The following is a 25,435-nucleotide window of genomic DNA, read 5'->3' as shown; positions in this document are numbered from 1 at the left end:
TAACCTCACTTGAGTTTGGTCTTGTCGACAATTGACATGCTGATGCTGATGCTGATGCCAGCGCTCATTGCAATTCGAGCTTGCCACTGGCATTCTTGACGACAGTGATGCCCTTTAGAACTGCGTCCTTATCTGCCTTGCTCTTAGCTTTGAGCTTCTTCAGAATCGCATGCAGCGTAACCGCTTCCCCTGAGAGCATAGACTCAAGCAATGCAAGCTGTTCATTGGCCACAGGCGCAGATGCTGCAGTTTTTTGCTTCTTTGACTTGCTCTCCCTCTTGTCTTCTTCGACAATGTTAGTACCTGCTGGGACAGCTTTCCCATTGACGGCAAGCGATTCTACTACCGGGTTGCCGGCGGCCTTGTCATCCTGCTGCTTGCGCTTGAGCTCCTTTTTGGTCGGCTTGTACAAAGCGCCTTGATACGCCTGTGCCTCGGATATGCAGCTATTGTGCGAGCTCCATTCGCCGTTCCAGAAGGTCTTGCTACAGTCGATACAGGTCAGCGAGCCACGACACCGGCCGGCATGCTGATTGGCCTTGCTATTTCTGTCAGCAGGGTTCTTGATTACTCGACGTATACGTACGGCTTCTTGACTGTCTCTTGGCAGCTGTCGCAGCAGAAGGAGACCATCTATTATGGCTTTTGTGTTGGATATCTTTTTTCACTGCTGCTCAAGAGAATCATCAAGAGGAGCTCTCCAGTTTCGGCCAAAGGCAACCCCGCAATCACCGAGATCATCTACAGAGTCTAGTCAGACAAGAGAGCCTCCAGGCAGCTTGCACTCTCTTCTCTCACAAAAAGGCTAAGATAATATGGACACGGACATCGTGATCGCTTCTCACAATCCCCAATTTCCCAACATACGGGAAATTGGCGCTTCCTTGTACACACCAACCGTCTGCATCTCGAGACAAATTGTTGTCATTGTCCATGGACATGCAGGCCATCGCGATTACTGCTACCAAAGAGCCCTCGCCGAGAAACTCGACCAGGTCTCTATACGATTCGATTTCAGTGGTTGTGGCTATCAGCTTGGCAGCGGAACGCCGCCCGGTGACGAGACCAAGGAGATTCCTCGAACAATAGAGAGCGACATGACAGATTTATCTACTGTCATTTCTTGGTGCCGCGAACAAAAATACATTGTCACTGCCCTCGTCGGGCATTCCCGCGGCGGCGTCGCTTGCTTGCAATATGCGAAGCGCGATGCCAGTATTCCGACGGTGGTCAATTGCTCGGGCAGATATCGAGCTCATCTGATTCTTGAAAAGGTCAAGAAGAATCCAGCCTTGAAGCCGGGTATGCTTGGGTTTTGGGAGACACAACGTGCCGGCACAGGCGGCGCTCTTGTCAAGAAGTGGACGCTCTTGTCTGAAATCCAGTCGGTGGGTAAGCAAGAGATGGCCGGTATCAAGGATGCATTACCATCATCGACAGATGTTCTGCTAGTCTTTGGCACGCGGGACATTATTGTTCCTGTGTCAGACTCGGCAATGTTCATTGAGGAGCTGAAGGAACGCTGCACCCTTCATCTCGAAGAGGACGCCGACCATAACTTCTTCATACAGCCAGATGCACGCTACCCGCAACGCGTCAATCGTAACCCAGCGGTTGCGGAAGCTATTGCAAAATACTTGTCGGAAGACGCAACTCGAGCTCGTTTCCTGCGTCGCGAAGCGTTCGTACCGGAGCCGCGCTTCAAGAAAGTTGAGGGTGTGCCAAACTTTCGAGACCTCGGCGGCTACGCCAACTTCCCTCTTGGTCTTGTCTACCGATCGGCTGACCTGAGTGATGTGACGCAACTCGGTATGCATCAGCTTTCCAACCACGTCTCGCTTATCATTGATGTGCGCAGCCATCCGGAAGCCATCAGCAACGGCATAGTGGGCAAAGCAGGACCTGACGCTTCCTCTGTTCCTTTTGAAAAGTTGGGTGAGGAAGCCTCTGCACAGCTTCAGCCTTACGGTGTACGCAGGCTACATATTCCAGTCTTTGAAAAGATTGACTATTCGCCCAAGGGACTTGCGTCCTTCTTTGGTGATGGCAAAGCGACTGTAGCACAGCGCGAACAAGGCATGCTCAAGGCATACAAGTCTATTGCATTGAACGCAGCAGGTGTGCTCCAAAAGCTGATTCCTATTCTTGCAGATGTCATTCGGTCACGCGCTCGGTTGCTAAAATCCGGGGAAGATGGCACTGTGGTGGATCGCCGTGGTATCCTGCTTCACTGCAGTGCTGGTAAGGACAGGACGGGCATCATATGTGCGCTGCTTCTTGCCCTTGCTCAAGTTGACGATGAAATCATCTGCAGAGAGTACGAACTGACGACATATGGTCTCACGTTGAATGGGGCCCCTGCAGGTGGAGAGTCTGCTGAAGATAAAGTGGCAAAGGCGGTTCCTGCTGGTGCAGCACTCCATCTTCAGCCTGATACCCAGAACATTGGGTCTGGTTCACGCTCTGAAACGATGCGCAAGACGCTTGTCCTCATTCGCGAACAGCTTGGCGGGATTGAGACTTACTTCCAGGAGCGTGTAAAGACCAGCAGGCAAGACCTTGAGCTTGTCACGGCGGTATTACGTGGTAAAGAGCCATTCATGCTTGTTCAACAAAGTAAGTTGTAAAATCATAGATAGGAGAGTACGCTAAAAGATCAAGTACCAGGGGCCATTGCAGTGAAAAGAGAGAATTGAACGTTACAATTCTTGATCGGGGGTGATGCCAACATGCCTGAACTCGTCCGTGACAGTCTGAGCATAGCTCTCGCAAGGCCAACCGAATCCACCATGGTTATGCCATTCCGTGCGGCAATGAATGCCTGCCCAAATGACCACATTGTCCACCTCACGGGTCAAAGAGCGGCCCACAGTGAACATGAGCTTGCGTTGCCAGGCTATTTGAAACATCTTGAGGATGTCGCGAAAGGCGGGCGTGTCTGGCAGATAGGCTTGCCGATAAGTGCCAGAGAAAAATTTGCCTGGATTTTGATGACCAGAAGACTGAATACCGCTTGGGATAGTCCACGATAGCATCCATGTCCCAGATGAATATTCTGCCTTGCTTCCTTTGGAAGGTGATACAGGCACAGAGGATGATGCAGATGAAGGGTACGAGCCTGTTGTATCGCTAGCGTCGCTGCCGCTTGTACCTGTTTGGCTCATGGTCGTGTCGTCATCCATCGCGGCACTGCGCGATTGCAATGCGTTTGTGAGGGCAGCAGCAGACGGTACCGTACCTGCCGTACGCTTTGCATTGTATCCTGGCAGCTTCTTCTTCAAATGACGAATCTCAAAGTGTCCGTCAGGGCAGCTTCCTCTCAGTACTCCGTAAATTTGCTTGCAATAAGGACACTGTTGCTTCTCACGCAGCCATGTTTCAATACAATCAGCATGATACCAGTGGCCCTGACATTTGGGCAGCTTGATGGCTGCTGCCTCCTCGTCGTCGAAGCCAGAGATGCAAATGTTGCATTGTGCATCTGCCGACAGCGCATCACTTTTGAATGGTTCAAAAAGCTCTCTTAGCGGGTCAGTGGTACTTGCAGCTTGTGCATGGCAGTCTTTTGGACCAGCGCCGAGACCGTCTATTGTTGCCTGAAGGCGTCGAACGGGGCGGCAGGTGCCCGTCTCCTTGTTTCTCTGAAGCATTATGAAAGGCATGACTTCATAGATGGTATAGTCGAACTGTGGTGCTCTATAGATGCCCTCAGTGAGCTCGACTGTGTCTACATTTGCTTGGCGCGCAGCTTCAATTTGGTCACTTGTAGGCTGATCGTAGCTTTGCCAGAAGCCGTCGCAGTGGTACTGCCAGACAGCGAAAGACATGGCGCAAGCAGCCGCCCAGACAGAAGCGGCAGTATCAGACGAAGCGTATCAAGCAGTCTCGTTGATAAGCAGTGCGACGGCGCTATGCGAGCTGGACAGAGAGTTGCCTTGAGGTGGGTGCTGTCATGAGGGAGGTTCAAGTGTGGAGCCAGAACAGCAGGGAGGCCGCGCAGTCACATTTGCTGCAGTCGCTTGTACGCTTCATGGAACAGCTCTGCCACCGTAACTGGATGAAGGCCCATGCATGTAGAAGGAGACAGGAGCATGGGCCCCTCATGTAACGCACTGCCTGTGTCTGGCCACCGCCCACGCGCTCTGGGGCTTCAAGACGACGCGCGCAAAGGCCGACCACGCTTCACACCACGCCCATTTGCATCCCTACAGTCAGCAGCCTAACGAGACCAGGCATGTGCACGACGGCATAACAGTCGCATCGCCCTCTTTTGACTCCTCCCTCTTGCTTCCCCTCTGCGGCGGAACGGGCCTCTTGCGCTCCGTGAGCATTCTCTACTCTGGTCTATCTATGTTCAAAAAGCTCCTGGCGCGTGGCAAGCAGCTTGTACAATCACCACAGAAAGGCGCGTCCGATCGCAAGTCTACCCAGCATCTCAACGGCGCAGCTGCTGCATCCAATTTGCCAGGTGAATTTAGAGATACTGTTGAGCGCCCATCTCAACCGCCTTCTAGTCCCAAGGCAGCGCAACGGCATCCAGAGCAACAGCATCATGAGCCTGCAACCAGGCCCGTCTTTGGCGTTGCCATTGACATAGCTACCTGTCGCTCCCGACTTTCTAGTACGGTGCCCTTGCAGGATGCTGACGGTGTGGATGTGGAAGCCTTGTTCAGATATTGGTTGCCGGGTGTTGTATGCCAGTCACTCGATTACCTAGATGCTTACGTCGCCGAAGAGGGCTTGTACCGTGTTCCAGGTTCTACACACATGGTTCAATCACTTCAACACAGCTACGACATCTCTGGTAGCATACAGCTCGAAAGCATCGCAGGCCTCCAGATTGCCGACGTAGCCAGCCTCTTCAAGCTGTACCTACGAGAGCTTCCACAACGTCTTATCAATCAAGTTTTGGCATCTCGCCTGGAGCAGGCAATTGCCAGTGATGCAGCAGAAACTAATGCGAATCAGAGTACCACTCTATGCTCACTGCTACGTCAGCTAAGACCCTACGAGTTCTACCTGCTACGTCGCCTTTGTGAGCATCTCTTTCGCGTCCAGGCCGTGGCTGAGACTTCCAAGATGACCATCTCAAACCTCTGCATCGTCTTTTGCTCCTCAAGTAATCTGGGCATAGGGGCCAACGTGCTCAGCAAGCTGATTGCAGCACCCGACGTGTGGCAAGGCCTGCGCAGTGATGGAGAGATAGAAGCGATATCGTTGGAGAAAGAGGTCGCCTTTGTTGCGATTCCGGATCAGCCTCTCGTGCTGCCAACGCCAATGCCAGCAGAGGACAAGGCTCGCATCAAGGCTGACCGGCGCAAGTCCATCTGGCCTATTCGTAAATCTTGATTCTTCTTCAACGCTACAACGATGCTCTTGATGCTATTGTGTTTAAACAATGTAGAATTGCCCTACCCCAGTCATATGCCCTCTACTTGCGCCGAGAGCGCTTGACAACCTTGCCTGTTGACTTGCCGCTGCTCGCAACGGCTCTGATCTTGGACAAAGACAGGCCGCCAGCCTCGTTCATCTTGCGCTGCTTCTCATTCTTGCCTTGTCCCTTGGCTTTGCGTTCTGCGCGCATCTCCGCACGGGGATCTGATCCATCTGCTGCACTCTTGGCAAACTTGTCGTCATCCATCTCAACGAGCCAAGCATTCTCTGCGTCCTTGTTGATGCCCTTGTAGCCCCATTTCGGTACCCATTCTTCAGTCTCTTCATTGAAAACGAGGTTGCCCTCGCGACGTTTTGCCTTGATGCCCTTGATGCGAGCGAACTTCTCCCACTTGGACTCTGCCTTCTCTGCTGGAACAGGCTTCTCGCGTGGTAGCCGTGTCACAATCTCAGGTAGGCTGATGAGCACACCGTCTTTTGATGTGTTGATCGGGCAAGATAAAATGCCATTGACCAGGAGCTGTGCGCCCTCGCGAGCGACTCGCTTGAGTGTCTCTGCCGTCGCATCGGGCAGCGGGTTGATATCGAAGGCCGCCAGCAAGCCAATGTCCAGCTCGACGGGTATGGGTTTCTCTACGACGATGGATGTATCCTTGACGGGTGCTTGCGCTGCTGCCGCCATCTCCGTAGCCGTTAAAGGGTGTCAATAGTCCTCCAGTCCGTGGTCGTCAGCCTCAAAGTTGAAGATTTTCTTTTTTGCGACGAGATGGGCGGCAGACTTGGCTCTCGCTCTACTGTCGGTAACTGTCCATGTAGCTCTAGCTGAAGGACTGAGGGGTAGATATACAGTAGTCAAAGGATACTCAGCTATTCGCACCTCGCCATACACTCTGTACAACATCCACAAATTGATCTTCACTCTCAAAATTCCGGCGCCACGTCTCGCTTTCTTTCCCTTGCCCTGAGAGCACTGCAAGCACATCCTCAGCTGTTCCATATAGTGCATGCTCCAATTGGACCATAATCGCCAGCGCAACACGCATAAGAAACAAGTCACCCTCAAAGAAGTAAATATCCCATATCCGGGAAGTGACATCCACGGGAGCCTGCTCTGCGAACAGAGAGTAGAGCATTGGCAAGAGGTATCGCACAGGCGATAACCGTAACTCCTCATGCAGATGACGATAAAGACGAGGCAACTTCTCCTGGAAGCGAATCATGAATGTCCCCAGAAATCGGTTGAGGACAGCTTCATCTCGGGTAACGAGGGCTAGTGGTAATGCCCTGTTCAGCAGATTGACGAGCGTCACGAACGATTGCGCCGGAGTAAGATTGAGCAGGAGCAGACCAGCAATGTAGCTCGTACCAGGCACGAACCCTACATCTTGCCGATAATACAAGTATGCCATCAGTACTTGAAGCAAACACTCATGTAATGGGCCGCCAGGTTGGAAGATGCGCAATTCGGCGAATGTGCTATACATTGATTGCCGGAGTTGCAAGAAGTGTTCGCTCGTGAGGAGCTGGTCCTCTGTCTCTGATGATCCGGTCGGGGGCCGAAGCAATCTTGCCTCGAGGGCAACGGCCTTTTCATACGCTACACGAAATGTGTCTGGTGTGACACTCAGTGCGTTCCCGATGCAGGTTGCCCAAACACGCCCACGCACTCTACTCGGTAGACCTGACCACCACAGTGCACGCGTGCGCGGATCCCGTATCGCCGTGTCAAAATGAGGCAGGATGGCCTTGTCCCATTGCTCGACCGAATTCGTAAGGTGCTTTGCCTTGCTGTTCACTTGCTTGTATTTCTTGCGTTGCACTTTGCGATCGACCTCGAGTGAACCTCGAATCAGCTTTTCATACTCCCTCAGATGTTTCTTCTCTTCGCGCTTCGATTTCGGCGGAAGAAAAGTAGGCCGTGTGCAGGTCAGCAAGGCTTCCTTCTCCCGAGAAATCGGGAGTGTCTCAATGCGTTTGTCAACAACGGGATGCAAGTTCGAGACCACTGCTTTGGCCGCTGCCTTGCGCTCTGACTTTGTTCTCTTGGCAATGTGGATATTGAGCTGATCAACATTGTCCTTTTCGTACAAGCTGAGCTTCTCTGCATGCGCCGACAAATCAGCCGTAAGTTGCTGTGTATCAGTATTGAGGGCTGCCATGTACACATCTTGCGCGCTTGCCGACCGAGGTAGGCCTTGGTGCACTTCCGGTGATTGCGGAACGAGGTCAGTGAGGGCGGGGCTCAGGGGAATATTGCCCAATTCCATGTCATCTGGAATGCTCTCATCGCTGTGGTAGCCATTTGCGCCTTGACGCGCCGCTTGCCTTTGTATCCAAAATTGAGACGTTGAGCGCTTCATACGACGGCCAACGGGCGCCTGTGAAGTAGAAGGCATCGACTCTGATGATAGTCGAGAGGACTGTGTTTCCATATCAAATTGCTCCGGGAGCGTGTTGGAGTGTCTCAATGTACCTGGTAACGACTCAGTTGAGTCGACCACGAGCGGCTGCTGCCTCAGATGACTCTCGACTCTTCCAACATTCGGGCGCATCTGTCCATTGGTGCCTGTGGCTGCACTTCCAGCCGACGAGCCGGTTCCTGTCCGACGGAACGATGGCCTGTGCTCACGCAAGCTATCCAAGCTGACATCCTCGAAATCATTCAATGAACCAAGCGCCGCGTTTCCACCAGCCAACGGTCGACGTACCGGGCCTGAAGACTTGACAGAATGGGTACGTCTCATGCCACGTCCTTCATTGCAGCTCCCCCTGGCCTTGTCTTGCCTAGCTTGGTCGTCGCGTCGAGCCACCCCGCGACGCTCAAACGGTGTACGTCAGACAAAGATGCAGTCACATTTCATTATCTAACGAGCTACTTTGTTGATGAACTCAAAGACAGCTTCAAAATAGCCAGACTGCATAACAGTGTCATTGTGGGTACCCTCCTGAAAGTCCTTCCACACTCGAAGCCGGCTTCTGGTTGCGGCGTCATGTAGTGCTTTCATCTGCCCAGCCGGCACAACTTCGTCCTGCAATCCGCTGAGAAACAAGATTGGCGTCTCAATTGTATCAATTAACTCATCGGATGCCCATTTCTGATGGCAAAATCGGGCGATAGGCCTTGCGATGGGCATGACACTTGGGATGAGCGAGGCAATGGACAAGAAAGTATTTTCAAGAATCAGCCCAGCAACCTTGCTCTGATTCTTCGCCGTGACGTATATCGACACAGCACCACCAATAGACTGACCATACACAAAGATTGGAGTCTTTGACATCTGTGGATGACTCAAGATATACGCCATTGCTGTATCGGCATCGATTTTGAGGCCCTTCTCTGCTGCTTGGCCAGTCGATTTGCCGTAGCCTCGATAGGAAAGCATGAACACATTCAGAGACATCTTATTGTGTAAGACACTTGCAATGGGCAACCGATGCCCCATATTGCCCGCATTGGCATGATACATGATCACTGTAGGCCGTGTGGAGTTTTGAGCACGATGAACCATTGCATAGCAATGAAGCTTTTCGCCATCGGCTGTATCGAGCCAGACTTCTTCAAAATTATCCATATCAAAGTGACTTGGCAGAGCTACTTCCGTCCTTGATCCACTTGGTAGATTGGAAGGGTAGATTATGTTGAGCTGGAAGGCATATAGACAGGCGCCGACTGCAAGCACTGAGGCACTTGCGAGATAGAAGCCATACTGAAGTGTACGTAGCATGACACTGATTATACTGAAAGGCATCAGTATGCTCTGTATTGAACGAGCGACAAAATTGACTGTCACAAGAAGACTTGGCTGTCGCGACTTCGCAAGGAGTGCTTTCGTCTTCAGATGCCAAGGCATCATATCGGCGTATTTAGGTAAACAGACGAATCGTATAGTTCAGCGTGATATCTACTACTTGGTGATGATAGACAATACGTCGCCTTCGCCCAGAACATGAGTCAAACCAACACGCTGGGGTTTGTGCTTGGCGGACTGGCCCCAGACCAGCCCGTAACGAAATTGCTCCGCGAGGGTTCGATGGATACTATCGCAGGCCTGCTCGACAGTACTGCCCTCGCGCAGAATCAACGCCTCAGCAAATCCTGGCAGCTCCCCCTTTCTCTTTGTATACACTCGGATAAGACCAAGCTCTGACCATATCCGATCCTTCAAGTAATCCAGATTGAGTTCAGCTGCGCAAGAAATGACAACGGCGTGATCTCTGTGGGCCAATTCGTCTACAGTCTCGAGCGAAATGGAATCAATCTTGTTGTAGACGTATAGGCATCTGATGTACTTGCGGTTGCCAAGGACGACATCGATAAAGTCGTCTACTGTGATGTCTTCTCGAAGAAGCACATCTGCATTGTGAATCTTGTAGTCGTGCAAGATATTGTAGCACATCTTGTCATCAAAGCCTCGTGTCTGCTTGACAGTAGAGTTGTATGAGACACCGCCGCCTGACTTGACTTTGAAGGTGATGTCTGGACGCTTGCGATTGAGCCGTATACCCACTGCCTCCAGTTCCGCTTCCAATTGCTCTTTTTGCTGACCTGGCTTGCCCGCGTCCATGACCATCAGGATGAGGTCAGCAGTCTTGGCAACAGCAATGACCTGCCTTCCGCGACCCTTGCCTTGACTAGCTCCTTGAATGATCCCCGGGAGATCAAGGATTTGGATTTCAGCGCCATCGTACTCCAGGACACCGGGAATGGCAGTCAAAGTGGTAAATTCGTAGCTAGCAACTTGACTCTCTGTCTTGGTAATCTTGGCCACTTTTTGTTAACTCTGAATCAGTCATGAATCGCTTCAGCTTACGCAAACTAGATTTTCCAGCACTAGGGAAGCCCACCATACAGGCACGGGCTGAACCGCTTTTAACCACTTCGAAGCCTTCGCCCTTGGCAGATGCCTTGGGTGGCTCTAGCAGCTGAGCTCGAAGTCGAGCAAGCTTTCCTCTTAGCAGACCGACATGGTATTCTGTAGCTTTATTCTTTTGAGTTCGAGCCATCTCGGCCTCGATCTCTGCGATCTTTTCTGTGATGCCCATTGTGTTTTTGAGCTGAGCTGATCTTTGGACAGAGTATCAGATATATTTGAGCGAGCTTCGATTCTGCGGGATTCGTAGATGAGTCCAGGAGGTGGTTCTTGGTGCGTGGCTTGAAGTGAGCTGCTAAGTGAAGGGAGGAGAGGGTAGCTGGTCTTGCTTTAAGATTCACGTAGTCAATTGCAACTGCGTCAATTTTCAAGACAGCAGCAGCAGCAGCTCGGACAGGCAGGTCCTCCCTTGGACTGAGCAGGTGAGAGATTGTGAGAGTCCGAAGTATCCGTCTCTCACCAATCTCAGGCTACTCCCCTCTTTTTTCGAGAATACTTGGGACTGCGTTTTGATCGTGGCTTGTGCCTTGCTGCGCCACAGATGACTTCGCGACCTCACAAAAGCAGAGAACATAGACAAGACAGCATCCAGGACTTGCACGGCAGGACGGCCCAGCGAGTTATCCTCTGCATGACGCGCATCAGTGTTCCTATCCTCACAGATCTCAAGGAGGAGCTGGATCTCCCCGAGGGACTGAATGCTGTGATTGCTCAATCCACAGTACCGCCGAGCGCAGAGCTGAATGCACTCAACGCCAGCCTCGCCGACCTCGCTGCGTCTGCACAAGCGCGTGCCGATGCTCTCAAGCGAGATATAGAGCTTCTACAGCAGCACTACCTCTCCCTCAAGCAAAAAGTGAAGCGCGACAAGGAAAAAGCAGATCGATTGGCAGCTGAGGCTGCCGTTGCAGAGCTCGCAGAGGCAGATGCACAGACAGACAGCAAGAGATCAGCTGTATCGGCTGCAAGGCACGAATTTGACGAAGACATCATCAAGAGCGAGGCTGCGAGTCCAGGCAGAACCCAAGCGAGTCGGCGACCAGGTTCAGCTGAACGTCAGATTGACGCCATGCTGCCAAGCGAAGATCGAGCTGCACCCATTCATGCCGCTCACTCGGGTGATATTGCAGAGATGCAACGACGTCTAGGGGTTGCTGCGTATCCGACGGTCGACCTGACACCCCTTCTACCAGGCAAGCCGTCTGAAGATGATTACACCAAGGGCAAAGTGCCCAATCAGATTGCCATTACTACATTTTACACAAGCATCGAGCCTCACTTCAGACCATTCACAGAGGAAGACCTGGGCTGGCTTCGAGATAAGGGTGACCAGCTCGGTCCATTCATTATCCCACCGCTAGGGCCGCATTATACAGAGGTCTGGAACGAGATGGACGAGACGCCACCACCAAAAGCTGAAGTATCACAACGGCCAAAGGAATCTGCCGAGGCGCTCAATGATGACAATGTCTTTGCGGACGCTGTTTCCTGTGGTCCCCTGACATCACGCTTGATTTCTGCTCTGCTGAAGGAGGAAGGTGCAGCGCAAAGACCAGCGGAAGAGGAACCTGAAAAAGACAAAGAATTGCGTGCTGCTCCCTTTAAAATGGACTATGCAGAGGTGGAGGAGAAGCTGGCTGGTGAATTGTCCTTTATTGGATTGCTCGAGTCACGGCCGATTGACTGGAATCAGACCTCGGATGATGAGATTAGTGCCAATCTGCGCATGCTACAAGCGGAGCTCAAAACGCAATCAACGCTGAACGCTGCACGGAAACGCAAGCTGATGGAGCTGACGACGGACGAGATGGCCAAGGACGAATACACGACCATCTTGGACGACCTTGATAAGCAGGTCGAGCAGGCGTTCCTGAAGCGATCGCGCAGCATCAAAGCGAAGAAGAAGCGGATCACAGGGGAAAAAGGAGTGGCAGTTAACAAGGTGGGCATGGGCGCAAGCATGCGTTCGCAAATGGACAAGCGGCAGAAATGGATCACAAAGATTGGATCTGTGGTGAAGAAGGAGAGCACGATGGCGCCGCCTGGCTACTTCGACAGCGTGAACGTGGCAGAGGACGACGAAGAGGAGGAGAGCTGAGGGGAGGGCATCCTTGTACACATAGACTCTTACCTCTTGGCCTCTTTCCACTGCTGCTGCTGCTGCTGCTGAACAAATAATTTCGACGCGCTGCAAAATCTGCGCGGCAGAGACAGCGAGACGCGAGCACACCTTCGTACCGCAAGTCCAAGCATGAACGTCTTCAATGAGCAGTCGTCGCAAGAGCGCGGAGAGAATGTAAGGTGATTGTATTTGGAGATGCCTTCAACTAATCTCAGGCTCGCCTGTCCGCATTCGTCGGAGCAATCGCAGTGGGTGATCTGGTCAAGTCAACTTTGGGCCCAAAGGGTATGGACAAGATCCTGCAGTCCGCCTCGACCGGTGAGATGATGGTGACCAATGATGGGGCTACGATTCTCAAATCTATTGCACTGGATAATGCCGCAGCGAAAGTCTTGGTGAACGTATCAGTCACGCAAGATTCAGAGGTAGGCGACGGCACCACAAGTGTCACAGTCCTAGCTGCAGAGCTCTTGCGAGAGGCAGAGAAACTTGTCAATGCCAAAATCCACCCTCAAACCATTGTCGATGGCTATCGCATTGCGGCAACTGCTGCACTGACAGCACTCGAAAAGTCCTCGGTAGACAACGGTAAAGACCCCAAAGCATTCCGGGCAGATTTGCTCAACATCGCCAAGACCACCCTGAGCAGTAAGGTTCTGAGTCAAGATAAAGAGTACTTCGCCAACCTTGCTGTGGATGCTGTCCTGCGCTTGAAGGGTAGTACCAATCTCGACTCTATCCAAATTATCAAGAAGATTGGCGGTAAGCTTCACGATTCCTTTCTGGACGAAGGCTTCATTCTGGAGAAGACCATTGGAACGAACCAGCCGAAGCGCATCGAGAATGCAAAGATTCTTGTTGCAAACACGCCGATGGATTACGACAAGGTCAAGATTTTCGGAGCACGGGTCAAGGTTGATTCTACTGGAAAGCTAGCTGAGCTCGAACGCGCCGAACGAGAAAAGATGAAGGCAAAGGTGGAGAAGATCAAGGCGCATGGCATCAATTGTTTCATCAATCGACAGCTCATTTACAATTGGCCCGAGCAACTGTTTGCTGACGCCGGCATCATGTCGATCGAGCATGCCGACTTTGATGGCATCGAGCGTCTTGCTTTAGTGACAGGTGGCGAAATCACGTCTACTTTTGATCATCCAGAGTCTGTCAAACTCGGTCGTTGTGATCTGATTGAGGAAGTCTTGGTTGGCGAAGACAGGATGATCAAATTTTCCGGAGTCGCTGCTGGTGAGGCGTGCACCATCTGTCTGCGTGGAGCTACGCATCAGATTCTGGATGAAGCTGAGCGATCTCTTCACGACGCATTGGCAATTCTGTCTCAGACTGTCGCAGAAAGCAAAGTTACCTTGGGTGGCGGCTGTGCAGAGATGCTCATGAGCAAAGCCGTTGACGGTGCCGCGACAAAGGAAGCTGGCAAGCGTGCATTGGCTGTCGAAGCATTCGCCACGGCCCTTCGTCAACTACCGACCATTCTTGCGGACAATGCTGGATTCGACAGCTCTGAGCTGGTTGCGAAGCTCAAGGCAGCTCACTACAACGGCATGTCAAGCTACGGGCTTGATATGGATAAAGGGGAGATCGCGGATATGCGCGAATTGGGCATCCTGGAAGCGTACAAGTTGAAGCGCTCTGTCGTTTCGAGTGCCGCAGAAGCAGCACAGATGCTGCTTCGAGTGGACAATATCTTGAAGTCTGCTCCCCGACAACGGACGAGATAGATGCATTTCTTTAGCAAAATTATTGACCCATGCATGTACTTGACCAGATCATCTACGAACCAATATGGTGCATGAAGCGAGCCATAGATCCTGATGTAGAAACTCCGCTGATACGCTGCAGCAGACTGCAATGCCAGTCAGAGAGGCCACTTGGTGCCACGAAACCCCCTACCTCTTACCATGTTCTTAACTAGTGCAGTAGTTTTAGAAGGCTCTGCTGATCTCAAATGCATGCTCGCTGCCATGAAATGGCAGTGGTCTCAACATCGAGCAGCCTTGCTGACCCGAAGATGCTCGCACTGAGATGTGCATCCTCACACTGCCTCATGGCTTGGAGTTGAGCAGATGGTGACCGATTTGATAGTCTCGTTCGCTGCCTGACCCTCAAACTTGTCGCTCCAGGTTTGCAATCGGTCTATGAACCTCTGTGAGCCTTTGTACAGGCAATCGTTGCTCGTAGCCTGCACGCACTTGGCCTCACTGTGCGTGCTCGGTGTCGCGACCCTTGTGTTGGGTTGGATCAGGTTGGTCTGCGACGGTACCAAGTCTTTGGATACGCGATCGATCGAGCTGACGACGGCCCATCGTTTGCCGAAGACGATCGATCTCGCAGACCTACACAAGCAGGACACGTCATCGGTAGCAAGCTTATCCCAGTCTGCTCATAGCCTTACAAAATGGAAGCACGCGCCCGTTCAGACCAGGCACCCTGGGACACTGTGATGGGAAAACGATAGTCCCCGACCTGCCAGTGAAAAGCTATCAATGTCCTAGTCAATGCTTTATTGGAGGCCTATCGTGTTATGCTCGGACATCGGGCATTGAGCATAAAAGACAAACCCATCGCAAGAGCGGACCAGCGCATTTTAACGCGAGGAGGCAATCCGTATGTATCGACCCCCAGGTGAAAAAATAGGCATGCAGAAGGCTCTTACCCGGCGAGAGATTGTCTCGCTCGATCGATCCTATCTGGGCCTCTGCTGCTGATGCCGACACGAAGTTCCGGCAGCAATCAAGCAAGTTGCGCCGGGGAGTCTCTGATGCCCGTAGTCATGCTCAATTCAAGATCGGCAATCACGAATTGAGCTTCTTCGAAGACAACGTCTTGATTGACTTTCTTCTTCCCACAAGTCTGCAGTGCCAGCGCTTGAGTGACTGAGACCACATGCAAAGCGCTGGACGAGAATTGGACAAAGGAACAAGTGGCCGAGATCGCGAGTCCACCGAGTCGATTCAAGAGATACCTTACCCGCTATTCGCCAGTTGCGCACCGCCAATGTGGCATTTCCGTAATGGCTTGTCACCGTTGCCACTTGCCTGGCAATAGCATGGACTTGTAGGATGAAGGACACAGACCTGGCGCTGCGTACCAACAACCAGAAGCAAGGAGGCACTTCAGGCACAGAAGCATGACACCATCGTGGAAACAGCCATGATGCGTGCTGAGTACTCCGCTCAAATAATCAATTGGCTTCCAGGTGTAACACAGAACTTGAGTCGTGCACATGACACCGACAAGCGACCATCCCGAGCGCATTGCACAAGAGAAAGGCGTTCTTACCACCAGGAGATATCCTTCGGAATGGACGAGGTCCACTCCCGCTGCACGCAGATGATTATATGGTCTTGTCCAAGTCGCTCCCCATCCTTTGGCGGGAGTCAGCCGACAAGACCAGCAATATTATGGCCGCGATACGCTTACTGTACGCTTCAATAACCGGTTCAGAACGCACACGCTGGGCTGTCTATCCCGAGGTCGCTCATGTTGTTGTTGGTAGCAAGAAGTATGGGGCTGCGGGTGGCGAATGCAATGGCCTGCCCGCTCACACATCTCGTGCTTCTCGACAGCACAGCTTCAACCTGACTTGAGCGGTATAGCCAGCAGCATCACTCGCATGAAATGATCAGGAACATCGCGCTGCCACCAAAGAATGGAAACACATCAAGCAATCGTCAATGAACGCTCACAACAGGACAATCTCCTCAGCTGTCAGCGTTAGCAGTCAACAGCATCGCTAGGCATACTCCTTCAGACCTCTTCAGCCGTGTCATTAGAACGATTGATGAACACGCTTTGGCCATCGCAAGGTCAAGGAGATGCGCTGGAATACTGCTGCGGAAGTTTGATCCGGGTGCACACCTGAGCTATGCCGATGGTCGAGAGTCTGAAGCCGGACACGCGTGTTCAATGCTGATTGTGCTGGTAAAATGTTGCAGCGCACTCTGAAATGTTCTCGCAATACATTGCACACTCACCTCTACTCCTAGGAACCCCTACAAGGTCGTATCTTGCGGAGAAGAGAGCCTGGCCACCGACCGAGCTAAGAAACGGGGACGAGAACTTTGTGACAACCAAAGCATGCAGATCAGAGAATGAACATCTGCCGCCCCGAGTCGCTCACTTAGAGGCTGTCCTGAAGACAGTCGGTCTGATTTCCTGAGCCGTGCATGACCAGGCGCATGTACTTCACTGGCACCCACGAAACCCCATCGGTAACGAACTTGGCGACTGTTCACACTGATGGACTGTTCACAACGACCCGAATTTGCGCAATTGTCACAAATGCGTCTCACAGGCTGCTGATCCTGGCATCCACATGGGGGCTGTTTCGAAGATGAGCGTGTCGAACGCATGAATCGAGCATATAATGCGGCGAAAGACGAAGGATCTCACCAAAGTCACCACGTTGTGGGCAGACATTCAGTCAATTGGTCTTGGGTCGTGCTTTTGTGTGAAGAGCAAGACAAAAGAATTTGTCTCTGCCTCATTGGAGTCCACACCAATGCTGAACCTTGGACAAGTGGAGTCGAGAGTCGTCGTCCGCAATCTTGCGTGTACATGTCTGCAAGAACTGACCCTCTGCCCAATCAGCCGGCTAGCCGCCTCAAATGATCAGATGGAATGATCCCGCAAATGTCTTTTTGCAGTATCCTTGTGCTGTATGTCAGAGCGCGACCTGGACACCCCTGTGGACCTACCTTCATCATCTCGGAGCCCATTCTCACTTTGTGAATAGTTTTGGCACTAGCAGATGCTTGTCCGAGACAACATTGCTACCTCGCGATATGGTACTGAGAGACTTTATCCTATGGCTCCTACTCCACTACACTCGTGATCTCCCATGGTGGTACTTTTCAGGCTTCCCATCAGCTTAAAGGCTACTGAACTGCTCAAAGGTTCGGAGCCACGGATCGTTTCGAGCTACGCTACCTGAGGCCACGACCAAGAGGTTAATTGGGGCTGCATGCTCGGATTCAAAGCAGCACGTGAAATGATGCACCAGAGATTTTGAAGCTCCCAATTTGACTCGAAGAGTCCATTGACCGACCTCCTGGTTGCCAGTGCATATGCTACTATGCTCTAGAGAGTGCGCATGGGGAACGTTCGCTGTTGACACCGACGGCATTCCAACGTACATGTGCCTGCGAGTGCACGCAGCTGGTCATGGCCGATGCAATCCACGAGTTCTAGACTTGACCTCATCGGCTATTACTTTCTTTCTACCAATCGAAATAACGGCAGATGACCAAGCTTTTATCCGCGCCATCTGACCCGATCTGAGCAGGGTGAGGCTGGTGAGCCCATCCATCCTGCTAATTTCATGTTCATTGGTCCATGCGGATCATGACGGGAGGCTGTTCTTCACGTCCAATGTCGTCCATCCCTGAGCAGTGAGCACATTGCCAATGAACAGCCTTCGACAGCAACCAGTGAGCTCACCCGGCCAGTGTTCAGGGGTCATTTCTTAAGTCACAAGGTCAGTCTCGTGGCAACACTGGCCATCCTTGTCGAGTGTCTCAGCATTGAGTCAGCGACTCTTCAGTGACTTGATCTTGCCTGAGTGTGCTGCAGGCAGATCGAGCTCATCCAAAAATTGCATTGCTTTTCCTTGGCCAAAGCCTTGGATCCGGTGCCCGAACCGAATCGATCGGACTTGGCTTGCAAACATGAAAAGCGCAATGTTGCCCCAAAACATGCCGCGTATAGAATCCTATCGCACTGACCGTTCCGTGCATTTGCAACTTTGCATATCCTCCCGTATTATCTTCTTACCCGGTACCACACATCCATGGTAACCAGCGACATGATGCCTAACTGTTCAAGCAAAGATGGCCTAAGCTAGTACGTTGCGACAAGAGTAGCCTTTGTGTTCCATCTCAGCTTTCTCACTGGCAAGTCGATGAGGGCCCTTTAGAAAGCGAATCGGTCAAATGACGGCCGCAGCATCTCTTTGCTATGGCCATGCGACCAAGCGACGCTCCGGCCTAGTCTTCTAGTCAGCAGAAGGCTAGGAGCATTCACAGACCTTGCAATCAATGAACCAGGCACTGAGGCTGGAAGGGGCGATCATGCCGTCTCGTTGCGGCCATCCTTTGCATAGAGTTCAATTTGATGACTCTTGTCGCCTCACGGAGATGGTAAGGTCACAGTCAAATTCAGTTCTTTCAATCAGTGTCTCCATGCGCTATGCTTCGCTATCTTGCATTCTACGCATTTCTCAATTCAATTAAGATCGGCCATCGCAACCTTCCGCAGCTAAGCTTTGCGCGTTTCTGCGCGAACGGCCAGCTTCACACCTTGTGCCGCAAAGCGACGACTGAGTTCTGTCGACTCTATCATGCCTGGGAATTTCTTGGCAGAGTAGACTGTAAAGGGCTCAGAGAAGCCAGTGCAGATCACGGCTGAGGAGCCTTGGTCAAGAAGATTCTCCTGATCAGCTGTAAGGTTGAAGAAGCTAAACTTGAGACGAAAGACGCCTTCAGTGCGGACACTGAGGTCCGAAAGCACAAACCAAATGCCGAGGTTGTCTTCTGTGTCTTGCAGTTTAAAGGCTGAAGCGACCACCGCACCAATCAAGTTGCGTGTAGTTGTTCCTCGAACAGATTCGGTAGGTGCAATGGGTGCCGGTACTGCGGGTGATACTTGCCTAGACAAATCTCCAATTTGGGAGAAGGGTGGCAATTGGACTCGTCCTGGTTGCTGCGGTGCGTCTGGCAAAGAGCTCGAAGCCGGCTCTTTCTTTAGCACTTGAGCGGAGGAGGCCACATTTTCGAGAAGGGATTCTGCTGCACGTCTTTCGCGTGCTCCTGAACCACCGCTCTGCGGATGCATCACAAGGTTCGTCTCCCTCTGCATTTGCTCGTCCCAGAGCTCAACAGTCAACACGTAAAACGCAATATTCAACTTTCTAGAAGCAATTGCGTCAGCATTGCAAGTTCCTTGGGGGATCACTGGGAGACTCACGCGAGATCGACAGGCTCACCAGTCTGTCTGTCTTTGATGATGAGTCTCACGCACGGTGGGGGTGTGATGGGCCGCCTGTCCTTGTCGCCAAAGCCTGGTGTGTTAGTGATGTTCTCGAGCACAATCTTCTTGGCACGGTTGGACGCCTCTTGCTGTGACTGAATACGAGTTGGCTGATGCACCGTATTAGGGGAGACACCTATTATCGCAACGAGTCGAGAGGGAAAGGGAAGGCTACTCACCGCACATTCGCGCACGTTGCGGACCTTGCGCGATCTCCAGAGAGACATCGCAGTCTCTGATATTTATCGCGGCAGCCATGGCAGCTTTCTGGTCTACCTACTCGGTGCCAGGTGCCGTCTGCCGCCTTGCTGAAGGGAGGTCCGCTTTTAGGAGGTGTGTTGTGTCACGGGTGTGTCGTTGAGTACTTTTTTGGATGCGCGCTCGAGATGGAGACATAAACTTCCCGCAAGTACCAAGTCTGCTCCGAGTCAAGGCCAGAGGCCGTCTAGTAGTACTCCGCGCTCGCCTGTTGCAGAGTGACGCCACGGGACCCGCTTTTGTCTCGTTTGCCAGCTGCTATTTGCGAGTCTAATCATCAGCACATTAGTGTAGTTATGGCGGCTGCTTTGCCGGTGTCTAGTGAGTCTAGTCTAATGTTCACACCTCGTGGAAGCTCCGCAGGTGATGTCGACGGCCGCAGCAGGCGGGTATATCGATCGTCTATTCCAAGTCCGCGCCGTAAGTCGTGATCGTGAGCTGCATTTTGCTATTAGCCTCAATGAGCGTCTAATACTCTATGGAGACACAACCTCTGACTTTGTCTTCGGCATCATACGATATCGTCGTTTCGGTTCATACTGCTGACTCGTCTTCAAGCATATGTGTTGCAAATGCTAGCGGACTGGTTGCACAAGACGCACAGTGGGCATACGTCTATAAGGTCAGCTGGGGACCAAAGACGTCAGCAGCTGGAGCAAATGGCAGGTAGAGGTAGAATCGGAAGATATTTGGAATGCGTATATCCTTGGACTCGAGCAGCCCTCACACTGGGTTTGGCTCGATGCCCGCTGCACGAGATAGCGCATACGTAACTTTACGACGGCATCTATTGACAATTTCAACGGCTGAGACGACATTGATTGGGGTCAGACATAGTCAGCGAATTCAGTAGGGCTAGAGAGTGCATCTGACTCTTGTGTGTTGTCTCGGGGGCCAGACGTGGTCTACCGGGGATGGACGGGTCAGCATGCCGCTCACGCTAGCTAATCCTGCTTGCTTCCAAAGCAGTTTGATGCCACATAGAGGGACAGTGAGTTCACCTTGTAGTTGTCCAGCATAAGCATGGGCCAGGAAGGAGCGCAATGCGCTGCTACGCTTGACTGATTGTGCTTCCTGAGGCCTTGTGATGTGACTGCGCTGTCGAGAAAACAAAATTTTGGGAGGAAAAGGAAAGCAGCGAGAGCAAGAGACACCACAGGACTAGTGAACCTACATACGAATCATGGACAAGCAAGAGAAGAAGCTGGCGAAAGTCATCAAGGTGATGGGTATGCGACTATTTTGAAAAGAGGTGCCAGGCTGCTGTGCGCCGAAACGAGAGATCTTGGCTGGGTAGGATGCGAAGGCGTATTCGCATCAAGTACTGCTCTAAGCGCTCTCTCGATCGGATCTTGTTGCAAATCCATCAGCATGCACTTGCACCTCAATCGTGACCTCGTCTACACATAACTAACAAACCGACAGGACGTACCGGTGCCCGTGGTCAAGTGACCCAATGCCGCGTAGAGTTCATGGACGACCAGTCACGAACCATCGTGCGTAACGTCAAGGGCCCCGTCCGTGAGGACGACATCCTTGTGCTTCTTGAATCAGAGCGCGAGGCACGCAGGCTGCGTTAAGCAGCAGTGGCCCCGAAGTCGCTGCTTCAAATTCGTACTGATCAGAAGCTCCGCTTGCTCGACGGTAGAATCAACACCACGACAACACCCACACTGGAAGACGCCACCATGAGTATCCGCTGGAAACATGCCACGGGATCAAGGCACGATTATACCTACATTCATCTTCAACAAACACATTGCATGACATGCTGCTCTTCCTTCCCATGCTTGACTTGTATGCCATCTGCCCCTTTGACTCAGCGCACTCCAAATTCGCGTGACATGACTGAAGCAAGTATCTGAAATACGTGTCTCAGAAAGAGAAACGCTACGCTAAACCGATTTGCACAAGCATCCAAACAAATCTATCGGTCTATTGCATGGAAGTAGAGAAGGCAGCACCCAGGCCGCCTTCAACGTATCGGAGGGAACCACGATCAATGGTCAGGGTGCGCCTACTCTTTGACACGATCATTAAGTAGTAAAGAGTCCCCAGAAGTCCGTTCACGTCACGGTGTCGGAGGCAGTGCCGGTCTCAGAGGCAGATTCCTTGAGCCAGAAGTGTAGAAGCTGATCTCCATAACGCTGAAGCTCCTCCAGAGGTATCATCAGCCTGAAGTCATTCATGAGCAGAAACTGAAATTCGAGGTGATTAAGCTCCGACAGGGGCAAGCCGCCGACCTTGGCGTAGCGCGAATTTGTGTAAAAGACATCACTGCAGAATTTGCTAGCCACGACAATGCCTGTGATGACGAGCCGATGGACATTGAAGGAGTCGACGGAGAATGGATGCGCATCTGCGCCCTCGACGCCCATAATCTGACGCGTCGACGTGAATGCTCGATTGGCCGGGTGCGGATCTGCTGCTGTTGCTGGGTCATCATCTTTCCCAAGTGACGTTTCTGAGCGCAGCTTGGACATTCTGTCAAAATAAACGAGCAGCGAAAGAAAGATATCGCTAGACATTGGGCAGTATTTGAGGATGCGGGCCAGGTAGGCTTGGATCGAGATTGAGGGAATGTTGCGCGCATGAAAGGCCAAGAGGGGCGTACCACTGCGTGGTGGCATTATCGCATTTGGCCCATTGTGCAACGTGTCGTTTGATGCGGTGATCTTCCCCAGTAAGGAGGCCAACATGAGAACCAGCTCTGATTGAGGATGATTCGCAATGTCCAGCACAGCGGGATTTCTGCCCGTGGCATGAGTCTGTTTATGCGCATCCGTTTCCCCTCCTATCGGGCTCTCGTCATTGTGTATTTGGCCTGGTACAAGCGATTCCTGCACATTTTGCTCTAGTTGGCTCGGTGTTTCTACACCCGCCGTGGTCGGCGCTCTCGGCGCGACTCCTCTCGCTGGTGTGCTTTGCGGGTCATGATCATTCTTTGGTAGCGTATGCCGCACATTGGCAGTTTTATCAGCAGTTGTTCCTACTGACGTAGCGCCTTGCTGATCTACTTTGTATGCAGCAGATGTGCTGCTGGACGGAATATTATTTTGCGCGACAATGTAGTTGAGCGTTGTCGCCATGCCCGAGGGCTCGCGATCAGCACGAAGCTGTGCTTCTTGAGCAATGCGCTCGCGGTCAAATATCTCTTGCCGTTGTTGGAAAGAAGACCTCGCCGAGGGCGGTGTCTTGTACATCCAAGGCCCGTGATGTGGGCGGGCAAGCGGAACGGACGTCTTCTAAACCTTGTCAGCATACATCGCAACGATAATTCATGCCAGCTAGCAGGGCCCTCTGCACTCTCAATTTAGCGCTCGAGAGTCGTTGAATTGAGAAGGACTTCAGGCGGCGCTCGGGCCCGCTGTCACCGGGTGGAGGGCAGCGGTGAAAGAGGCTTACCTTTAGAAGAGACGCGCGCTCATGGTCTGTTGGGGTGGAAATTGGCGGATGATTAGTATAGAAGGCAATCTTGCCGGCTCGCTCTGCTCTGTTGCGGCGCGACGCGGTACCGTTCAGTGCAGCGTTGGCGGTCCGTTGTGCTGATGCTGGTGCAGCTGTCAGCAACAAAAAGAGAGCGAGCGAGCAAGCAAACGAGCGAGCGAGCGAGCGAACTGGGCGGCGGACAAATTCAAAGCCCGCTGCACTCAGATGACACCGCAACCCTGTCATCCAATACCGTGGCCTGTATCCAGCATACATGCCTCCTGTCATCATGGGAAGCTGCAGCACGAGCCTTGACCTTGATGTGCTACCAACTATACAAGCCACTCGAAGCTACCCTGCGAGAGGGTCGAAGATGTGCCTCGGCGCATCTTTTCTTGGAGCTCACTTCTAACTGCGTTCTATGAGATCATGTATTGAGTGCAGGTGGACCTCTGTCCTCTGCACGAGAAAGCTCTATTATTGCTCGAATGTGATCACTTATTGATTCGAAAGCGCACCAGATCCCCAGCTCACATGCAAGTTTGCGGAATGACCTGATCAACAAGCCGCGCCAGTCGACATCTTGCTCAAATACCCGACTTTCCTATACTGTCCTCGAATCCTGTAGTCTTGTGACGATTCGCGGCAGCCTCTGCCAAGCGCCAGCAGCGACCTCGGATCTGCTCCCGGCACTCCAAGTCTGCAGCACCCCTGATCATTTCAGATGGACTTCGGTAAAGTTGACAGATTTAGCGCGCGACGTCATGATCATGAGCTCGAGTCTGAACGTCTCATACGCTTACAATCTCGCTCGTCTCAAGCGCTTTACTTTTCTCAAGCCCATGACTTGGGCCACCATTGCCAGCAAAGCCAATCGGCCTCCTGCTGCTCGTGGTCTAAAAGAAGCCCATGGGCCTCGAGCTGGAGGAGATGTAGCAGACTCGTCCACTACACGTATGATCAAGGTTCATGAGAATGATAGTCCCACAGCTGTAGATGCACCACTCAGCTGTGTACATCAACGAGATGATTTCCAACACCACAAATCTCTGCAGCGAGAAGACCACGATATCAGGCCGCGTATTCTGTCGCTGAGGCTTGAAGCGTCTACACTAGAGGCGCTTACAAGCATTCGGAAGGCACATTTTCCGTCGCAGGCAAGCGAACTCGGTGCGCATGTGACGCTTTTCCATGCCATACCTCCATCGAGCGAGGCGGACCTAGTTGAAGTTCTAACGCAAGGAGCACTCCTGAGAAGCCCCTTCTCACTCACGATTGGGCACGTGAAGATGAACAAGAGTGGAAGCATCATCCTGCTGCCTTTGTATTCACAGGATCTAAAGAAGGTAGTTGAGGCTGTTCAAGAAAAGCTTGAAGGGGTTCTCAGTGCCCAGGACGCTCAACGCTTCCACACTGCGCACATTACTCTCTGTAATAAGCGCACACCCACGGATACGCAAGAACGATTCCCAATCGTACAATCGGCTCTGCACAAGGCTGGCTTATCTCCCAAGACATTGCTCACAGCCTCCCAATTGGATCTCTGGGAATATCGCGGCCGTGCTGCCTGGCGGCATCTACGAACGTTTGAAGCATGAAGGCTTGAATGATACTAGACCTGGATAATCGGATGGTTTGAGCAGTGTCCTTAGCAATACGTTGTCAGTCTTGAAAAGCTTGCAGTGCAAAATAGCAATCGTGGCTGTCAGATACGGTCCCCTTGAAGAGGGGAACCACCCGTTTGCGCTTCCTCTGTGGCCGCCCTTATGGCAGCTTCCACACTCATGTCCTCCCACGGCTCGCTAAGGCTGGTTTTGCTGCTGAGTGGTTTCGATGACATGCTTCGCATTGGTCTGTAGGTCAGCTCACTGGTGGCAGCATCTCCATGGACCCACGAAGACAAGCGTCCGACAGGTGCTTTGAGCAGACTGCGGCTGGTGAAGAAGCGTGTTGCAGACATATCAGAGTCTAGGATTGTCGGCACAGGAAGGTTGAAGTGAGGCCTTGCAATGATGCTGCAGCTAGCGCTGTGCTCCCTTGAGTCCGTCTTTAAATACACAAAATCCGGGGTCATTGCTGCAGGGCGCGACAGTTTCGGGCGGCAACGGCGACGCAACCCAACCTCGGCTCAATTTGGCCGCTGCTCCTCGTCCCAGCTTCCGAGTCACTAGACTGGTCCGACCTTCAAGGCCTATTCGTCTGATGCTCTCTGACGTCGGCTCGTACTTCTTGACAAGCTCACGTCCAGGAGGGAAGCAACGTGTCCGCCGAAGTTGTGGTCTTGAGCTCTGATTTTCTAGCGTGGATGTCAAGGTCC

General features: G+C 52.3%; 14 protein-coding genes across 14 annotated transcripts; 6 read left to right on the top strand and 8 right to left on the bottom strand.

The window, feature by feature from the left end:
- Nucleotides 1-64: 64 nt before the first annotated feature.
- BCR37DRAFT_392703 (uncharacterized protein) lies at nucleotides 65-633 on the bottom strand (the record flags this gene model as incomplete). Its single annotated transcript, XM_040871187.1, has 2 exons — nucleotides 65-542; nucleotides 587-633. The coding sequence occupies 2 exons, from the start codon at nucleotides 631-633 to the stop codon at nucleotides 65-67; spliced, it is 525 nt and encodes a 174-aa protein (XP_040725359.1).
- Nucleotides 620-3,125, top strand: BCR37DRAFT_303999 (protein-tyrosine phosphatase-like protein). The gene is made up of 2 exons (XM_040866934.1): nucleotides 620-2,616; nucleotides 2,662-3,125. The coding sequence occupies exons 1-2, from the start codon at nucleotides 816-818 to the stop codon at nucleotides 2,694-2,696; spliced, it is 1,836 nt and encodes a 611-aa protein (XP_040725358.1). The 5' UTR covers nucleotides 620-815; the 3' UTR covers nucleotides 2,697-3,125.
- On the bottom strand, nucleotides 2,700-3,827 carry BCR37DRAFT_387197 (uncharacterized protein; the record flags this gene model as incomplete). Its single annotated transcript, XM_040870515.1, has 1 exon — nucleotides 2,700-3,827. One exon carries the CDS (start codon nucleotides 3,825-3,827, stop codon nucleotides 2,700-2,702), a length of 1,128 nt encoding a protein of 375 aa, XP_040725357.1.
- A 261-nt stretch (nucleotides 3,828-4,088) lies between these two features.
- Nucleotides 4,089-5,390, top strand: BCR37DRAFT_303382 (Rho GTPase activation protein). The gene has a single exon (XM_040866930.1). It carries the CDS (start codon nucleotides 4,351-4,353, stop codon nucleotides 5,347-5,349), a length of 999 nt encoding a protein of 332 aa, XP_040725356.1. The 5' UTR covers nucleotides 4,089-4,350; the 3' UTR covers nucleotides 5,350-5,390.
- BCR37DRAFT_304002 (essential protein that binds ribosomal protein L11) lies at nucleotides 5,165-6,128 on the bottom strand. Its single transcript, XM_040866935.1, has one exon. The coding sequence runs from the start codon at nucleotides 6,074-6,076 to the stop codon at nucleotides 5,432-5,434; it is 645 nt and encodes a 214-aa protein (XP_040725355.1). The 5' UTR covers nucleotides 6,077-6,128; the 3' UTR covers nucleotides 5,165-5,431.
- A 261-nt stretch (nucleotides 6,129-6,389) lies between these two features.
- BCR37DRAFT_331616 (rab-GTPase-TBC domain-containing protein) lies at nucleotides 6,390-7,391 on the bottom strand (the record flags this gene model as incomplete). Its single annotated transcript, XM_040867029.1, has 1 exon — nucleotides 6,390-7,391. A coding segment is annotated over one exon (1,002 nt), but the record flags the coding sequence as incomplete, so codon positions are not given.
- Nucleotides 7,392-7,842: 451 nt separating this feature from the next.
- BCR37DRAFT_379485 (BEM46 family protein) lies at nucleotides 7,843-9,332 on the bottom strand. The gene has a single exon (XM_040869267.1). It carries the CDS (start codon nucleotides 9,246-9,248, stop codon nucleotides 8,259-8,261), a length of 990 nt encoding a protein of 329 aa, XP_040725353.1. The 5' UTR covers nucleotides 9,249-9,332; the 3' UTR covers nucleotides 7,843-8,258.
- BCR37DRAFT_347032 (GTP-binding protein) lies at nucleotides 9,300-10,437 on the bottom strand (the record flags this gene model as incomplete). Its single annotated transcript, XM_040867739.1, has 2 exons — nucleotides 9,300-10,162; nucleotides 10,206-10,437. The coding sequence occupies 2 exons, from the start codon at nucleotides 10,435-10,437 to the stop codon at nucleotides 9,300-9,302; spliced, it is 1,095 nt and encodes a 364-aa protein (XP_040725352.1).
- Nucleotides 10,438-10,843: 406 nt separating this feature from the next.
- BCR37DRAFT_379481 (histone acetyltransferases subunit 3-domain-containing protein) lies at nucleotides 10,844-12,703 on the top strand. Its single transcript, XM_040869266.1, has one exon. It carries the CDS (start codon nucleotides 10,897-10,899, stop codon nucleotides 12,361-12,363), a length of 1,467 nt encoding a protein of 488 aa, XP_040725351.1. The 5' UTR covers nucleotides 10,844-10,896; the 3' UTR covers nucleotides 12,364-12,703.
- Nucleotides 12,517-14,123, top strand: BCR37DRAFT_402615 (T-complex protein 1 subunit beta; the record flags this gene model as incomplete). Its single annotated transcript, XM_040871923.1, has 2 exons — nucleotides 12,517-12,561; nucleotides 12,603-14,123. 2 exons carry the CDS (start codon nucleotides 12,517-12,519, stop codon nucleotides 14,121-14,123), a joined length of 1,566 nt encoding a protein of 521 aa, XP_040725350.1.
- Nucleotides 14,124-18,681: 4,558 nt separating this feature from the next.
- BCR37DRAFT_331536 (velvet factor-domain-containing protein) lies at nucleotides 18,682-19,650 on the bottom strand (the record flags this gene model as incomplete). The annotated part of the gene is made up of 3 exons (XM_040867025.1): nucleotides 18,682-18,998; nucleotides 19,388-19,462; nucleotides 19,611-19,650. Coding segments are annotated over 3 exons (432 nt in total), but the record flags the coding sequence as incomplete, so codon positions are not given.
- Nucleotides 19,651-20,832: 1,182 nt separating this feature from the next.
- On the top strand, nucleotides 20,833-21,548 carry BCR37DRAFT_379474 (ribosomal protein S28e). Its single transcript, XM_040869265.1, has 2 exons — nucleotides 20,833-20,918; nucleotides 21,115-21,548. The coding sequence occupies exons 1-2, from the start codon at nucleotides 20,873-20,875 to the stop codon at nucleotides 21,267-21,269; spliced, it is 201 nt and encodes a 66-aa protein (XP_040725348.1). The 5' UTR covers nucleotides 20,833-20,872; the 3' UTR covers nucleotides 21,270-21,548.
- Nucleotides 21,549-21,806: 258 nt separating this feature from the next.
- Nucleotides 21,807-22,427, bottom strand: BCR37DRAFT_334707 (cyclin PHO80-like protein; the record flags this gene model as incomplete). Its single annotated transcript, XM_040867154.1, has 3 exons — nucleotides 21,807-22,055; nucleotides 22,084-22,090; nucleotides 22,171-22,427. Coding segments are annotated over 3 exons (513 nt in total), but the record flags the coding sequence as incomplete, so codon positions are not given.
- A 1,485-nt stretch (nucleotides 22,428-23,912) lies between these two features.
- BCR37DRAFT_379468 (uncharacterized protein) lies at nucleotides 23,913-25,152 on the top strand. Its single transcript, XM_040869264.1, has 2 exons — nucleotides 23,913-24,971; nucleotides 25,014-25,152. The coding sequence occupies exon 1, from the start codon at nucleotides 23,961-23,963 to the stop codon at nucleotides 24,714-24,716; it is 756 nt and encodes a 251-aa protein (XP_040725346.1). The 5' UTR covers nucleotides 23,913-23,960; the 3' UTR covers nucleotides 24,717-24,971; nucleotides 25,014-25,152.
- The last annotated feature ends 283 nt before the right edge of the window (nucleotides 25,153-25,435 follow it).

The sequence above is a fragment of the Protomyces lactucae-debilis genome (genome assembly GCF_002105105.1).
Source record: "Protomyces lactucae-debilis strain 12-1054 chromosome Unknown BCR37scaffold_9, whole genome shotgun sequence".
Lineage (NCBI taxonomy): Eukaryota > Fungi > Ascomycota > Taphrinomycetes > Taphrinales > Protomycetaceae > Protomyces > Protomyces lactucae-debilis.
This window is presented reverse-complemented; position numbering and strand designations above follow the sequence as displayed.